This window comes from Ochlerotatus camptorhynchus, unplaced genomic scaffold (assembly GCF_037179485.1).
Source record: "Ochlerotatus camptorhynchus isolate MF236.1 unplaced genomic scaffold, CSIRO-AGI_Acam_v1.1 ptg000149l, whole genome shotgun sequence".
Lineage (NCBI taxonomy): Eukaryota > Metazoa > Arthropoda > Insecta > Diptera > Culicidae > Ochlerotatus > Ochlerotatus camptorhynchus.
In genome coordinates, this window is record NW_027040639.1 from 1,157,365 (window position 1) to 1,174,770 (window position 17,406).

At 43.3% G+C, this 17,406-nt stretch overlaps 1 protein-coding gene across 1 annotated transcript in view; it reads right to left on the reverse strand.

Annotated features, from left to right (window-relative positions):
• Positions 1-17,406, reverse strand: part of LOC135701065 (phosphatidylinositol phosphatase PTPRQ-like) — a 68,362-nt gene that overhangs the window by 20,459 nt on the left and 30,497 nt on the right. The window contains exon 2 of the mRNA XM_065221772.1: positions 14,091-14,434. Within this exon, the coding sequence (XP_065077844.1) occupies positions 14,091-14,319 (229 nt within the window). The 5' untranslated portion in view covers positions 14,320-14,434. The remainder of the gene's footprint in view (positions 1-14,090; positions 14,435-17,406) is intronic.

Genomic DNA, 17,406 nt, shown 5'->3' on the forward strand with positions numbered 1-17,406 from the left:
TACTCTTGGATATTCAAAAACACATTTGGAATAAAACATATTCAAAGATTAACGATAGAAAATAGGGAAAATGTCGGATTCAGCACTCCCTTACCTATCATCATCAGCGGGTATTTATTTGCATCATGTTCCAATGCATTGTTCTGCAAAAAATTAACACTCTAAGTCTGTGCTCTAAGACTTCATTAACTCCCCTGGCGATAAAAGGGAAAGAAGTGCCGAGGCCGACATACCCCCTAATTAAATCCTATGTTTCATTCATCCTGAATTCTCAAAACTATATTCAATTCACATGCAGATCGCTTTACCTGTAGGATTTGAACATATCTTGGGTTGTCAGAGGATATGTCGAAGGAATGGCAGGGAAACTCTCTTTACTCCAATGGCATTTCTCATGGCCGTGTGCGTTTGTGTTGAAAAGCAAAACATCTTCCTTCTTTCACTTTTCATGCGTAAAAACCGTCTCCAGAAAAAGCGAAATGATAATGCATTTCGTCGTAGAAAAAAATCGTTCCATTCACGACGGATGACCCCATTGTTTACGATTTATGAGAGGAAAAGCGAATACGAGCTTAGCTGTCATGTAGCATATACTTGCCGTCTCTTTTGTTCTCTCAGTCCTCCTGGTAGCAGTTAGTGGGACACCACACTCGACATAGGAATTGGCGTTGACGAGAGCTCTGTAACTCTTTACTCCTATCATGAAAAGCAAATCAGTGGCGCCTTGTTGCCAGTTTTCCCAGACTTTTCGATTCGTTGCGTGTGTGATAATAATGTTTACATTCCTTTGCTTAATGCCTTTGATTTTTGACGTAAGACTACGTCTTTGATTTCTATATGGGGGTACACTTTGTGAAAACCGAAAATGGAACATGTAACAAAATTATGAAAGAATTTTAACGTTATCAACTCAGCAGCCCCTGGCCCAATTTCAATAATTTTATCACCAATTGATCAGAAATATGGCTACACATCGATAACAATGCTTCCGAATGTTGATTTTCAACAAGAAACTATTGAAAAGCATTGTCCAAAAGCGTCGAATTAACTTACAAATCCACCAATTACCTACATGCATATGCTGCTTCCCCAGCACAGTCGTCAGAGAGTAGTAAGTAGACGAAACAAGTCGAAGTGGTATTCGCCTCTGATCCTCGGGCGCATGCAAATAGGGAGGATGGAATTGCGTAATATTTTGCGCACTCATCGCCATATTCAGAACCAAACGCAAATTCTTCAAGATAACCACCATCCGTCGTCTGGTTCGCCGTGGCGGTGTCTGACGTATCTCCGGTCTGATTTACGAGGTGTGCTGAAGGTGTTCCTGAAAAATGAGATCCGTGATGCTGTCACCTACACTAAACACGCTAAGCGTAAGCGGCCATGGATGTCATCTACGTTTTGAAGTGACAGAGACGCACTCTGTTTGGTTTCGGAGGTTAAATCATCACCAACTTTGGCAACAAAACGGCTCTTTTCAGGGCCACCAAGCTTATTAAAGTAAAGAGTAGGAATAGAAGCAGTACTATGACGAGCACCTCAACGGTGAAGCAGCAGAAAACGAAGGTGGAACGGCAACAGACCTTGGAGCACGCGCAGAAGACGACAGGCTACCGGCCCCTAATCTTCAAGAAGTTGAGGAGGAGATCGGTCGGCTGAAGAACAACAAAGCAACTGGTGTAGATCAACTACCAAGTGAGCTATTGAAATACGGTGGTGAAGCACTGGCTAGAGCGCTGCACTGGGTAATTGCCAAGATTTGGGAGGAGGAGATATTACCGGAGGAGTGGATGGAAGGTGTCGTATGCCCAATCTACAAAAAGGGCGACAAGTTGGATTGCTGCAACTACCGCGCGATCACACTGCTGAGTGCCGCCTACAAGGTACTCTCCCAAATTCTATGCCGCCGTCTGTCACCATATGCAAGAGAGTTCGTGGGGCAATACCAGACAGGATTCATGGGTGCCCGCGCTATCACGGACCAAATTTTCGCGATTCGGCAGGTTCTGCAGAAATGCCGCGAATACAACGTGCCCACACATCATTTGTTCATCGATTTCAAATCCGCATACGACACAATCGATCGAGATCAGCTATGGCAGATTATGCACGAGTACGGATTTCCGGATAAACTGACGCGATTGGTCAAGGCGACGATGGATCGAGTGATGTGCGTTGTTCGAGTATCGGGGATACTCTCGAGTTCCTTTGAATCTCGAAGGGGGTTACGGCAGGGTGATGGACTTTCGTGTCTGCTGTTCAACATCGCGTTAGAAGGTGTGATCAGAAGAGCTGGGATAGACACGAGTGGCACGATATTCAGGAAGTCCATCCAGCTCCTTGGTTTCGCCGATGACATTGACATTATGGCACGGAACTTTGAGATGATGGCGGAAACGTACATCAGACTGAAGGCTGAAGCTAGACGGATTGGACTTGCCATCAACGCATCAAAGACAAAATACATGAAAGGAAGAGGTTCTAGGGAAGACAATGTTAGCCTCCCACCCCGAGTTCAGATTTACGGTGACGAAATCGAGGTGGTCGATGAGTTCGTGTATTTGGGCTCACTGGTGACCGCCGAAAATGATACCAGCTGAGAAATTCAAAGACGCATTATGGCAGGGAATCGTGCCTACTTTGGACTCCGGTCGAATAAAATTCGCCACCGCACGAAGTTGACTGTCTACAAGACGCTGATTAGACCGGTGGTCCTTTACGGCCACGAGACCTGGACTATGCTCGTGGAGGACCAACGCGCCCTTGGTGTTTTCGAACGGAAGGTGTTGCGTACCATCTACGGTGGAGTGCAGATGGATGACGGAACGTGGAGGAGGCGAATGAACCACGAATTGCACCAGCTGCTGGGAGAACCATCCATCGTCCACATTGCAAAAATTGGGCGACTACGGTGGGCTGGGCACGTCGTAAGAATGCCGCACGACGACCCAGTGAAAATGGTTCTAGAAAGCGACCCAGCAGGAACAAGAAGAAGAGGCGCACAGCGGGAAAGGTGGATCGACCAAGTAGAAGGTGACCTGCGGACCCTTCGCAGACTACGAGGCTGGCGAACTGTGGCCATGGATCGAGTAGAGTGGAGACGACTTCTTCGGACAGCAGAGGACAACAAGGCCTTAGCCTGATTGGTAAGGTAAGTAAGGAATAGAATTCATCTGCCTGTTTGTCCATATTCAGAACCAACGATCACACAAAATACTCATGTAATCAAACTGGAAGCAGGGGTAAATTAATTTGATCAACCTTGATCAACTTTGAATCGCCACGGCCGGATATTTTCGATGGAAGAAGCAACAATCTAGCATCTAATTCGACGAAGATGGCAGGAAACATTTGTGAAGCCGAGTTATTTACGAAAGAGAGTGTCGATGAAGAGAATCGATCAATGTAGATAGGACCTATTGAAAAGTGACGCGAAATTTGTTTTCCGTACTGAGCTCCAATGCTACCGACGCCAGGGAGGCAGCTCCCACACCTGGACCCTACCAATCGACCCATCAACTCAACCGGGGACCAACGGCTTTACTACGCCCGAAGGAAGGCGTGATCAGAGATGTTATGCCTTAGAACATGCTGGTGGCGCCGACTGAGATTGGACCCAGGCCTGCTGGGGTGAGAGGTAATCACGCTAACCACCGGCGCCGATATCTTTCAAGGTGATATCACGGCGAATGAAAACGACCCAAATTTGAGTTTAGTTATTTCAGAAATAAGAAAAAAAAAGTGCAGGAACTCAGCGATGAGTAAATTTGCCTCATGGTTGCCCAGGTTTTTCCAGGATTTTCCAGGGAAAAATTCCCGAATTTGAGAAAAGTAAAGATTGGATTCACTCAGTCTATTGGTACTACTCCGAGACTGAATAAAATGTTCGTCAATTTCCTCATTTTCTGGCAGATTCTTTAGGTTTTCCACAGGAAACCATGAGACAAATTTACTCATCGCTGAGTTCCTGCACTTTTGGCGATTATGAGTGAACTAAACTCAAATTTGGGTCGTTCTCATTCGTCGTGTACGCAAAAAGAAAAGAGCCAGTGTCGCTACTTGATAGCAAACTACTCATAATGGGAGGAGTCTTTGTAGCTTTTATACCACTTGGTTGCACATCATTCTGCTTTAACCTGAAAAGATATAAAAGAGCGCTGCTGTATGGCATTAGCTCATCGCATTCTCTGCTTGTTCGTCAAGCAGTACAGTCCGGTATTTGCTCGCTCTGTCGAGTTGTTCGATAGCTTATTCCAAACGTTTATTCGCGTCGTCAGTAGTGTCGGTCGCATCGTGTGATGGGAAGACAGCGCTCCCGGAGCAGGCTCCGTGAGAAAGCGGAGAAGAACAGTGGTGAGTGTAGCACGAGTGTACCTATTTCAAATAGGTACGCTACTCTTCCCACCGATGTTGGAAATACCACCACCGCCACGGTGAAGCGATCCAAGAAGAGGAAGAAAAACCAAGGCCAGTCCGATGGTGCGAGTGGACGTGATGACGTCACAGCAACGAACGCCAGCGACATCGGTGATTTCGGCGACGCCATCGACAACGAAAATTCTGCCGGCCCGAGTGCGGCAAAAGTGAAGCTACCTCCGTTGGTAGTGAAAAATGCTCATCTTAATGAGCTCATCGCGGATCTAGCGACGCTGGGCGTTAAAGCCGAATACAAGTTGGGCAGAGTCGGCACCAAGGTGGTGCTCCGTACCAAAGCGGAGTATGACTTGGTCGTCGCCCACCTGAGGACTTCCAAGGTGGAATTCTTCACCCACGACATTCCCGGTGAGAAACCATTCAAGGTCGTCATCAGGGGCCTACCAAACTTCGACCCGAAGTTTATCGAAGCTGAAATCAGGGACCGGTACAAGCTGGCCCCAAGTGCCGTCTATCGGATGACAAGAAGAGACGAGAATGTGAAGGCGTATCCGGATAGCCTTTTCCTGGTACACTTCCAGAAGGGAACGGTAACACTCAGCGCGCTGAAAGCCATCCGCTCCATCAATTGCATCATCGTCCGCTGGGAGCCATACCGTGGCGGCCATCGCGATGTGACTCAGTGCCAACGGTGTCTGAACTTTGGACACGGCACCCGCAACTGCAACATTAAGCCACGCTGCGGCAATTGCGCTCAAGACCACGCCACTTCCGACTGCCCTGCGGATGGAGCTGTGGTGTTAAAATGCGCCAACTGTGGTGGTGCTCACCAAGGTTCCGACAGACAGTGCTCCAAACGCGAGGACTTCAAACGGATCCGAAAACAGGCGGCAGCTAACAGCCAACCAGGACGCAAGAAGGACAAAGTCCCGGCATTTCGGACGGAGGATTTCCCGCCTCTTCGTGCTCCTCAGCAAAGGCAAGCGAATTCGCGGGTGCATTCCGTTCAAGCAACTTCTGGTGATTCTGCTGGCCAAAGCTCTCCATCCCCCCCTGGATTCTGGAGACAACCACCAGCGCAAAACAACAACCCCGATCTGTTTTCAGCGGATGAACTGATGGAAATTTTCGTCAACATGACCGGTGCTCTACGTAAGTGCCGCAATAAGCCCGAACAGATCCAAGTGCTCGGTAAGTTCATCATCCAGTATGGTGTCTAAACCGCTAACCATCGCTACCTGGAACGCTTGCTCTGTAAGAGCAAAACATATTGAGCTTGCCGACTTCCTCCGCAAGCATAGCATCGACGTGGTTCTTCTAACTGAGACCCACCTAAAGTCCGGTGACAGCTTCTGGTTGCCTGACCACAACATTATCCGGCTTGATCGCACCAGCTCCAGGGGGGGTGGTGTAGCGGTCATCGTCAGAAAGGGAATCAAGTTTTGCACTCTGCCCCACATCCGCACTTCTATCATCGAAGCCATTAGTGTGGAGGTGGAATCACCAACTGGAAACGTCCGGTTCATCGCTGTTTACTGCCCACGCCAGTGTACCGCAAGCAACGGATTAGGAATCCAATTCAAGAAGGACCTGACCGCCATCACCCGTACTAGCTCCCGATTCATCGTTGGGGGCGACCTGAACGCCCGCCATGAAGCTTGGCGGAACTACCAGAGGAACCGGAACGGATGTCTATTGTTCGACCACGCACAACATGGATTGTACACTGTGCAATTTCCGGACGAACCAACTTTCATCTCTCCGGCGGGAAATCCCTCCACGCTGGACTTTTTCCTGTCAAACATCGGACTATCCAAGCCGGAGGCGCACAACGATCTCAGCTCCGACCACCAACCGGTGGTGACTGAAGTCGGTGTCAACGTGGTTCCTGCTAGAAGCTGCCTGCGTAAAGACTACCACCATGTCAACTGGGTGCAGTACGGACGAATGGTGGACAGCAACATCGATGAAAATCCACTGCTCAACACCGTAGATGACATCGACCGGACGTTGGAAGGGCTCCAACAGGCCATATCCATGGCTGACGAGGCATACGTTCGACAAGTTCCTGTGAGGGGTAAGTTTGTTGCTATTGATTCCCACACCCAATTACTGATTCGGTTGAGAAATGTTCGTAGACGCCAGTTTCAGAGGACTGGAGACCTGGGTAAAAAACGTGAAATGGCCGATCTGAATAGGCAGATTGCTTCCAGAATGGACTCACTCCGAAATGAAAGTTTCGGGCGTGTTGTCCAGAATCTGGATGACCGCTCCAGACCATTCTGGAAGGTAGCCAAGGTCCTGAAAAATCATCCCAAACCCGTTCCACCTCTCAAAGTCGAAAATGATGACGATCGGCTTTTAATCACCCCACAGGAGAAAGCAAATGCGATCGGCGAGCATGTCGCTTCATCGCATTTGCTTGGCTCGACTATCCAAAGTCCGCTCGATGATCAGGCTGCGCAATGCGTTCAAAACCTAGATGCCTCCCCTTGTGTCGTGCCTCCGGCGGATATGATTACAGTACAACAGATTTGCTCAGCGCTGAAATGCACCAAGAACATGAAGGCTCCCGGGTTTGACGGTATATTCAACTTGATCTTGAAGAGACTCAGCATGAAAGTGCAGTCTCTTCTAACCGCTATCTTCAACAGATGTTTGGAACTGCACTACTTTCCAAGCATCTGGAAAGTAGCAAAAATCATACCAATCCGCAAACCCGGTAAGGATCCAACATTGTCTTCAAGCTACAGACCAATCAGCCTCCTTTCAGCGCTGAGCAAATTGTTCGAGAAACTCATTCTCAATCGTTTGCTCAAGTTTGTCGAGGAAAATAACATTCTCCTTCCGGAACAGTTTGGATTCAGAAAGGGGCACTCCACCAATCATCAGCTAGTACGGGTGTTGAATAACATCCGAAGTAACAAAGCTGTATCCAAGTCCACAGCCATGGCCTTGTTAGATGTTGAAAAGGCGTTTGACAATGTTTGGCATGACGGACTTGTGTACAAGCTTTGTAACTTCAACTTTCCTTTACATCTTATTAAAATCACCCGTAACTACCTCCAGCAAAGGTCGTTTAAGGTATCGTTGAATGGTTGTCTCTCAGACACGTTTTCGATCCCAGCAGGAGTCCCGCAAGGTAGTCTGCTGGGCCCCTTGCTTTACAGCATTTACACTTCCGACATTCCTCCCCTCGGTGACGGTTGCGTGTTTTTCCTGTTCGCAGATGATACCGCAATAGCCGTCAAAGGAAGGATGCCTCGCGAAATAACGAACAAACTTCAACGATGCCTTAACGCCTTTGCTGATTATGCCACCACGTGGAAAATCAAAATCAATGCCTCCAAAACACAAGCGATCATGTTCCTCCATCGGCAATCGCCCAAACTAAAACCGGCTCCTTCTTGTACTGTAATCATGGATGGCACAAGGGTTGAGTGGTCCGCCGAAGTAACCTATCTCGGGATGTTGTTCGATGAAAAGCTCCTCTTCCGTTCGCATGTGGAGAAAACCGTAATCAAGTGTTCTGCCTTGGTTAGGTGTCTGTATCCGCTGATTTGCCGCAGATCTCGCCTCTCAAGGGTGAACAAACTGGCCGTCTACAAACAAATCATAGCACCTGCGATCCTCTACGCAGCTCCGGTGTGGGAATCATGTGCACAGACTCACAGGAACAAAATTCAGGTCGCACAGAATAGAGTGCTGAGGATGGTTCTTGATCGTCCTTTCGACACTAGAATAACAAATTTACACGAAGAGGCAGGAATTGCCAAAATAGATTCAAGAATTAACGAAATTAAGACTAAATTTGCAGAAAAATGTAATTTATCAGAACATGCTTTGATAAGCAATTTGTATATAGTAGGTTAGGTGTATATAGTAGCTGTAGGTTAGTTGTAGTTGTAAATAGTAGTTATAAGTAGTCTCCTTTTTTCCAATTCAAATCAAACCAATCCCACCAAGGTGGTCATACTTTAAAATAGGCCTGATAGGACTAGTAACTGTAAATAATAATTAAAATCTCAAATGAACTAAAGTTGAAAAGACGCATCTGTGTCACTTGAAAAATTCATCAATGTAAACCACACAAACACAAGAAATAAAGATCATTTTAAGTAAAAAAAAAAGGCATTAGCTCATTTTCGCTTCGGACGGCGTAATGAACAGCAATAGCAGCAGTAGGAAGGTGGTGGCTAGTCCACACATAACAAGCAACAATTGACTGATCGTGGCAAAGAAGGAAAAGGTCTAGTAAAGGAGGCGCCAAGCGTCATCGCAAAGTTCTTCGAGATAACCGCCATCGGTCGTCTGGCTCGCCGTGGTGGTGTCAAATGTATCTCCGGTCTGATCTACGAGGTGTGCTGAAGGTGTTCCTGGAAAATGAGATCCGTGATGCTGTCATCTACACTAAACACGCCAAGCGTAAGTGATCATGGATGTCCTCTTCAATAAAACGGCCCTTTGTAGGGCCATCAAGCTTACATCAGTAAAGAGTTGGAATAGAATTTATCTGTGTTTGTTTGTCCATATTCAGAACCACAAGCCCCAACGACCACCCAAAATGCTCTCCAGAGTTGTAATCTTGTAACCAAACTTGGAAGCAGGGGTGCAAGTGATTTTGATTTATTCTCTTAATCAACTTTCTCTTTGAAAAAGATTACTACAAATTTGGTACGCCTACAATTCAAAAACGGAAAGAGTTGAGATAATAGATAATTGATTAATTAAAAGAACTAAATGCTCTTCACATTTATTCCGTCCACTAGCGGTCCTACGTCAGGCTTCCGTTCGTGCCCCTAGGCACCGACCCTTCTACTTTTTTATCGAATAATTCAATGAAACAATTAAATAAATGTTGTCATGTTACTTTGACATGCAACATGTGTATGCTCATCAGTACATAGTGGCTTTAGCAGTTTTTAATCCAAGGTTAGTTGTGTACTAGGATTTAATATTTTTCTTTCAATCTGGCATTGCTGGTACTGGTATAATTGACAACAAGAATCGTACAGTACTATCCTAATATTTTGATCATGTGAATCAAATGAAAACTTTACCGTTTTATTAAAGTACGTTAAATTTATTTTACTAAAGATTGCTAGTATTAAAAAGCCAAACGCAACAGATTATAATTATGTTATGCATGCACAAATTATTTGACACATGATCTTTATTGGCATATTTGTATAGCTTTAGCTTATTAGTGAATTTATGAATTTAAGGAATAAACATCAGTAGAAATTCACCAAAAAAAATATTTGAAATTATATATTGCACACAAGAGGGTGTCAATGCAGTCAGATTTTAGTTTTGTTTTAATAGTTAATATTTTTGGGGGAGACGTTAATTACAAATAATACACGCAGTCGTGACTCGCAAATTATTAAACTTCCAACAGACGCGCGCTGGTGCACTTGATGAACGCGCAAAAAAGAAGATAGTACCGTAAGTTGGAGGGTAAATTGGGCCAAAAACACACAATTTTAAGTTCCGTTCCTTATGAAATTCACATTTTAGCGAGGAAATTAGTGTTAAGCCTGTATTCATCAATAATATATTTACGACTGTTGAAGAGATGGTTGATTTAAATCAAAATCTCATTTTACTAAAAGTCTATAAAAACTGGACCATTGAAATTCCTTATGGGTGAGTTTGGGCCAAAAAATACATTTGACCATAAATCTCAAAATAAGTAAATGCAATGTAACTATTAGGAGTTCATTTGGAAATGATCATAATGTCAATCGTATACATGATCACGTTTAATTTATGTCTATCCACATAAAAGTGTGTTAAAATATGTGATTAACAATGGACAATTTTAAACAACGCTTTTTTAAGGTAGTTATGGCACTTAACTTTACCCCAGGCAGGCATGGAAAATCATTTGCATTCATTTCGTGCACTCATTTACATTCATTTGCCTCTAACTCTTTTTTTCAACAGCATTTCGCAAAATGATATATAAAGTTTTTGTAGGTTTTGTCATTAGCTATAACTTTTGTTAACAAGTCAAATCCGTATCTCTTATGCATGACGAAGCAGAGCGAACAGAAGCCACTACTGTTTTTCAGTGAATGTATTTTACATTCACTGAAAAACAGTAACAAGTTCTGCTCGCTCTAGTTCGTGATGCAAAAGAGATACAGATTTGAGTTATGGCCAAAACTTGTAGCTAATAAAAAACCCTACAAAAGTTATATACATCATTTTGCGGAATGCTGTTGATGAAAAAAGTTAGAGGCAAATGAATGTAAATGAATGTATGAAATGAATGCAAATGGTTTCCCATGCCTGACCCCAGGAGTGCAAGCAACATGATTTAGTCATCCATTTTCCCAAAGCATCTGTGGTTTAGGGTTACTAAGCCTCTCATCTCGGTTGTTCGGGGTTCAATCCCAATGTTCTCGGTTACTTCTGGTTTGATTAAAGTTAGTAATGCATCCGCTTTTGTCACATATTGTTTTATAGTGGCACCGGTGGTGTAGTGCCAATCGTGATTGCCTCTCACCTCAAAAAGCTTGGGTTCAATCCCAGTCGACGCCGCCGGATTTTCTGAGGCATAAAATCCCTGAACACGCCTTCCTTCGGAAAGGAAGTAAAGCCGTTGGTCCCTGGTCCATGAGTTGATGGGTCGGAATCAACGGAAAACAAATCAAAGGAAAAAAAAGTGTCTTATAATGAAGTGAAATTATCTCATAAATTCATAAAAATATAATTTCAAATATGTTTTCCATGAAAATTTTCACGATGGAGAAAAATTGCAAAGAAAACCCGAAAGAACCATTTTCTAAGTAATCACATTTTTTCAATAATTTTTCCGAAGGATAAGTGTGCCAGGTTTTAACCCTAGTTGTCATCTAATTGGCGCTATCCTGAATTGCAGATTTTTTCATTCATTATATTATTTATTTCGTTACAATGTTAGAGCATACAACCAAGCTAGTGTAGCCGTGTAAAATCGATTTGTTTATTATTTTCAACCACGAAATCAGCTGCCAAAGTGTTCGACTTGACAGCGGTTTGTTTTTTATTTTCAACCAGTAAAATGCATGGATTAGTTAAACTGCTCACTAATACTAACGGTGGTAGAGAACTCTATATCTACACGGCGAATGAGAACGACTCAAATTTGAGATTAGTTCACTCATAATCGCCAAAAGTGCAGGAGCTCAGCGATCAGTAAAATTTGAGTAAAAATGTCTCACGTTTCTCAAATTCGGGAATTTTTCCCTGGAAAATCCTGGAAAAATCTGGAAAAACATGAGGCAAATTTACTCATCACTGAGTTCCTGCACTAGTGAACTAAACTCAAATTTGAGTCGTTCTCATTCGCCGTGTATACCATTTTCCCGAAGACTTCATGTAAAGAAGACTGGCAACTTTGCCAGATTTCAAGCATACACTCAAAAAATTTATCACATATATAATGTATGAAATCCATGTGAATTTCACATAGCTTTCCTGCAACCACATAGCTGCAAATCCCACCACAAAGTCACATGAATGTTATGAGGCCGGAAAAATTTATATTAAAAATCATATAAAATGAACGTGATCGCATAAATGTTATGTGAAACTCAGATGAATTCCATTAAGTTTGATTTTGTATGAAAATCATGTGCGTTTCCAATGGTAGCTACATGAAAACTATTTTCGGTGCACAATAGCGCTGCAATCGAGTGAAGGTGGAAGCATCGCACACTGAAAACGAATCTTACGCAGAGAGTGAGTCATGTTTACTCATTCGTATGGAGAAATGTCTAAAAGCGTAGGTTACTCATGCGCTGAGTGACCTACGCTTTTAGAAATGTCTCCATACGAATGAGAGAAAGTGGAAGGAGTGAAAGGGACTCACTCTCTGAGTTAGGTTCGTTTTCAGTGCATAGATAAATGAGCAAATATACAAACCTCTCTTCCTCGGTTATAATCTTTGCTGCCAAATTCGCTCGGAGCATTTATCTTTGAGCGGCAGGTGACGCGATTGTGCCTGACTTATAAACGGCGTATGGAAAAAAGAGAAAGTTTCCAGTCTTCTTGATATGTTGTCTTCAATTTCCTCGAAATAACCCTAACTCAAAATAATGTTCACGTTAATGCTACGTGAAATCAAATATAGATTTTTTTTTTCCATCGCACGTTTCACGTAAACGTTACGTGATTCTCATATGGGAGCACTCATTTGAGTGAGCTTCAACGTCACTGGATTATCACGTAGAAGTTACGTGATTTTTTCAGTACAGCTCATAGTGGTTCATAATGATGTTAATTCTGGCACGATTTAAATAAAATGTATTCTTCATTTCGTACATTAGAATCTGGGTATGGGCAAATCACGTAAACTTCAATAAAAAATGTAGCCTCTTCTAAAAGAATTTCCCCTCATATCTAGTTAGAGCAGGAATTAGGGCGTAACAGCCTTTGTAAACAATGACTTCTGTCGTTGATTTCTCGGAATTCAAGGCACCCCTACACAAAAAAAGCATATTGAGTAGATTTTAAATGGGTCATGTAAAATTGACGGCAAAGCAAAAAGAGATACTGATTTTTCACGTAACTATAACGTGTCGATTATCAATCCAAAAGCTCTGGTGCCACTTCACATTTTCCAGGGGTCAATTATCTGCTATCGCAAAACATACAATAACAAAACTCTTTTCCGCAATGTAATGCCTGAAATCACAATAGTGCCCAAGATTAACTCCCTAGAAAACTCGAAGTGGCAGTGCAAGTGCCTATGATTTGTGGACGCTGGATCGTATCGCCTTAACGCACGCTCACTAACGGGAGTCTATCACCGTGTAAAGTTGTTTAGTATTTTCCTCGGACTAACCTCAAAATTTTTAAAATTCGATCTGTCCAAATGAGTTTGGATTCTCACTGCACTTTCACACAAACTCGCATGAGCTGAACAAAGGCCTACGGGGATCAAGTACCGTGGACCTCCCGTTAATCTCAACGACAGTTTTTGCATATTAACGGGGTTGATTTTTAATTTGAACTTCTAATAACCCTACGACCATCAGAAAAGCGAGTGTCTGGTAACTTTATTTGCTGTCTGCGTTCCGTTTCATATCTTTCTATAGACGAGTGCACGGGTGAACTTTTGTTCATCTACTTAAAAAAAATGACACAACAGCGGGGCCCTGTTTACTAAAAATGAACACATGAATAATGCTCGTGTAACATTTAAAAAGGGCATATCAACTTTTGTAAATAATTTGCTAGGTCCTTTTCCTGAGAACCGAAGTACGTCCACGTAAACCAAGAGCACTATCGGGAAGGGGAGAATTTCCCCAACCCGATGGTGCTGTTAGTCTGCGTGGGAGTATTCGGTTCGCGCGTAAAAGGCTTAACAAGTTTTGTGTACAAAAGTTGGTAGGCCCGTTTCAAATGTTACGCGAGCATTATTCATGTGTTCATTTTTAATAAACATGGCCCCGCTGTTGTGTCACTTTTTGTCGAGTGAGTGAACTCAAATCCATCCGTGCACTCGTCAATAGTATGCTGCACGCTGACGTCACGAATGAACGCAATGAACCCGCATACATCAGTTTGACATCAAGTGGTTGTTTGAGTTTTAAAATAAAAAGGACTAAAAGTTGAACGGCGTGCAGATTAGCCGGTTTCAAACTAAAAAAGTGATCAGATTAAAAACGGTCAGATCACCAAGAGGTCACCCTACAACATTTAGTTAAACATTTAATTGTTACCTGGCTTAGCTCCTGATATCGCAGTATCCTTTGGACTAATGCTTTGGATTGTTGAACGGGACAAGCTTTCTGGTTCAGAGTACGCCGTTGTAGTCGATCCATTAGAAACTGTACTGTTGTATCCATTTGTATTAACACCAGGCTTCACAACATGGCTACTTGCCACCACATTTAGCACCATTATCAACAATATCAATGGGGAAAATCTTTTTCTTGCAGCAGCAACCATTACTGTATCACGTTGTTTCGATAACACTTTCCGATATCGATTGTCAAGCACATCTTTCACAACTTGTTGCAGAAACCATTCAACAGATCGTTAGTTCCTGCAAACAATGGGCGCTCTAATCGTTTCACCAAATAAATCAAACAGTAATTTTAATTGATTACAAACTGATAACGGAAACACTGTCAACAAAACGGGGCAATCGTTCCGGGCCGCCGCCGACGACGACCGCATGCGTACCAAAAGGATAATCGAGGTTGTTTGTTAGAAGCTTAATCCACACCGGCGCAATATAGCAATAACACTTGGCAGTCAATCAATTTTAAATTATTTACAGGCAATGAAGCATCGGTGCTGTGTCTGTCTGTAGGATGTTCCCTGATTGACAGCTAGAGGTATCTATGTAATGTCAGAGCTGATATCGAATACCTGCTGCACGTTGGTCGTCCCGACTCGCTCGTCGGGAACTGCTGCTGCCGATAAGGCCGTGATTACATCAAATTCGTTCGATGAATTCCCCAGCCGGGCTGATAAGCGATCATATCGTGAGGTAGGGGAACGTGAGGTAATACGCATCCCCTTAGGAAATGATCGATTTTCACTTCTCATTGATGATAAATATACATTCTATTTCAGTGCATTCGTTAGACTGATGAACTTTCTTGGTGATACAGTAAACATCATATGAAAGTAAATGCATATCCCTGAGGAAATAATTTAAGTTCAAAATAGCATTTTTATTTGTTATGCTTGATGTTATGTAGGTTGCATACATGCAGGTGCTATCCGTACGTTATTATTTCTGGAGGTATACATTTAGGCTGTATTTAATTTCACCCATATTCTTGTTTTCATTCGAACCACATTTTCCATACAAAAAATATATCAATACCTACAAACTGCTGAATTTCACTAGCCAACTGATATCAGTATCAGTTCACACAGTTAGAATATCAATATTATTTGCCTCAATGTCAGTTCGCACATGACATTTACATCGTAACGGGACCAGTGATATTCAAATTTCTGTCGCAATTTTGTCTTAAATACGCCAGCTAATCGAGAACCGGTCTTTAGAAAACTCGTCTGTTATATTAAAACAATGCAACGGTTATACAAAAAAGTTGATTTATTGAGATAAAAGAAAGATTTTCAACTTTTTCCTAGTGATATTCATATGGATAGTAATGTAAAAACCGCTCCACCTGATATCATGCTTACTACGGATATCAGTGTCGGAAGTGAAATTCAGTGCTAGACCAATATTAGACTAATGCAAAATTTGGAATTTTCGTTCCACAGTGTTCAAACGGTTTCAAATCGGGTCCTGATTAGCCTCCAAAAGCATAAACTCATTTGATAAGAATCTAACTTGGCACAAACCATTTGAAGTTTATATGGAAATTACTATGGGAAAGCAAAACTTTTTGTTCATTGTCTCCTAGCCTTTTTACATACTGTACTGTTAACAAATTCTATTGTTATCCTTATGGGAATTTTTATCAGCTACAACTTTGCAGAAAATCGCTTTTCAGCCAAACGTCAAATTAAATAGTTATTAATTGTTTAAGAGATTGATAATCTTATGGCAAGATTAAGCAACTGTATTGTGGGCAACACTTCAAGACCAACAATTGAAATGGCATTAACTCCATTTTGTAAACAAACCTTGTAAGGCCATTTTCTCGCGAACCGGAATTTTCATTCGCAAACCTAAACCACAATCGGGTAGATGAGAATTTCCCCTACCTGTTCATTATGTTGGTTTGCCTTTGCGGACTTCGGTTCACGAGAAAATGGCCTCACAAGGTTTGTTTACAAAATTGAGTTAAGGCCATTTCAATTGTTGGTCTTGACTTTATTCTGCAGTGTGTAACCCTCGTCCAGGGTGACAATTATAAACCACCCTTTTGCCGTGTTTGCCATGAGCGTGTGTCTTGTCTGTTATAATTTGTTTTTGTTTTGGTCACACGCTCGGCAACATACTCACCACTACCTGATATGTAAATATTTTAATTTGTTATTTTCTTTGTAGATTTTATTCGGTTTTTTATGTTGTTAGTTTAGCTAGATAGGAAAAAAATTATCGTTTATTAATGTATCGCGTCTCAAATAAAGTTAGGTTCTGATTCTCCTCCCGCTGCAGATGAAGGCGAAAAACATAATGAACATAACAGTCGAGCGCGGTTGCAGGAGCGATGGCGGTTTTGTTTGGGTGTTGTGACGTTGTGAAAAAAAGGAGAACAATTCGAGCCACGGTGAAGTCTACGCGGGTTTTTTCTTCGGAGACGCTTTTTCCGTTAGTCCCGAGAAAAACGACTTTAACTGGGAAAGGTTTGCCCAGCCGCGACGCGAGTGCCAGTCCGGAGGATTTGTTGTGCACCGCGAGTGAAAGTCGGCTCCGTGGCCGTGAAAGTTGTGAGTGCAACAGAGTGTCGGATCGCCATTGTGGGAAGCTAAGTGCTAAGGAGCTAATCGCTTCCCCGGCTAACCACAAAGGATCCGGTAGACACTCGCCGTCCTGACTGCGGTGGCTCAGCCAATAGAGCCAGTCTCGCCACCGCAGTTAATCGTCAAGCAGGACGAAGCAGGCAGTACTACAGGTGAGTTTGCCTGGGCAGAAACACCGCGGTGTCTGCCGGGGTTGCCTACGGCGAGTAGGCAATCCGGTGATTCGTCACCAACGTCGCCGGGGGGGTTCCAACAGACGAGCCCCGCTCATCCCCCCCGCTAAGTGTCAAGGACAGCCGAAGAAGCAAACCGCTCAGCACAGTCCGTGCTTTGTAGCAGCAGAACCGCCGTTATATTGTCGTCGAAGGGCCCCACCGAACAGCAGCACCAACAGCGAGGAGGAGAAGATAAGTAGCGAATAGACGTCTAAAATTGATTTACTTTTTGTTGTTTTGTCCCACCCAAATCCGAACGTCTTTGGGGGAAGTACCCTTGCTCGAGGCCGCCCCGCCGGGGTAAAATCGGGCCAGCTATAGGCTGGCAGGTAAGCCGCAGCTTACAAGTGTGACGTGTGACATAGTAGCCATGATTTTTGTTCTCTATTCTACACGCTTATTCTGGTCAACTCAAAATTGAGTC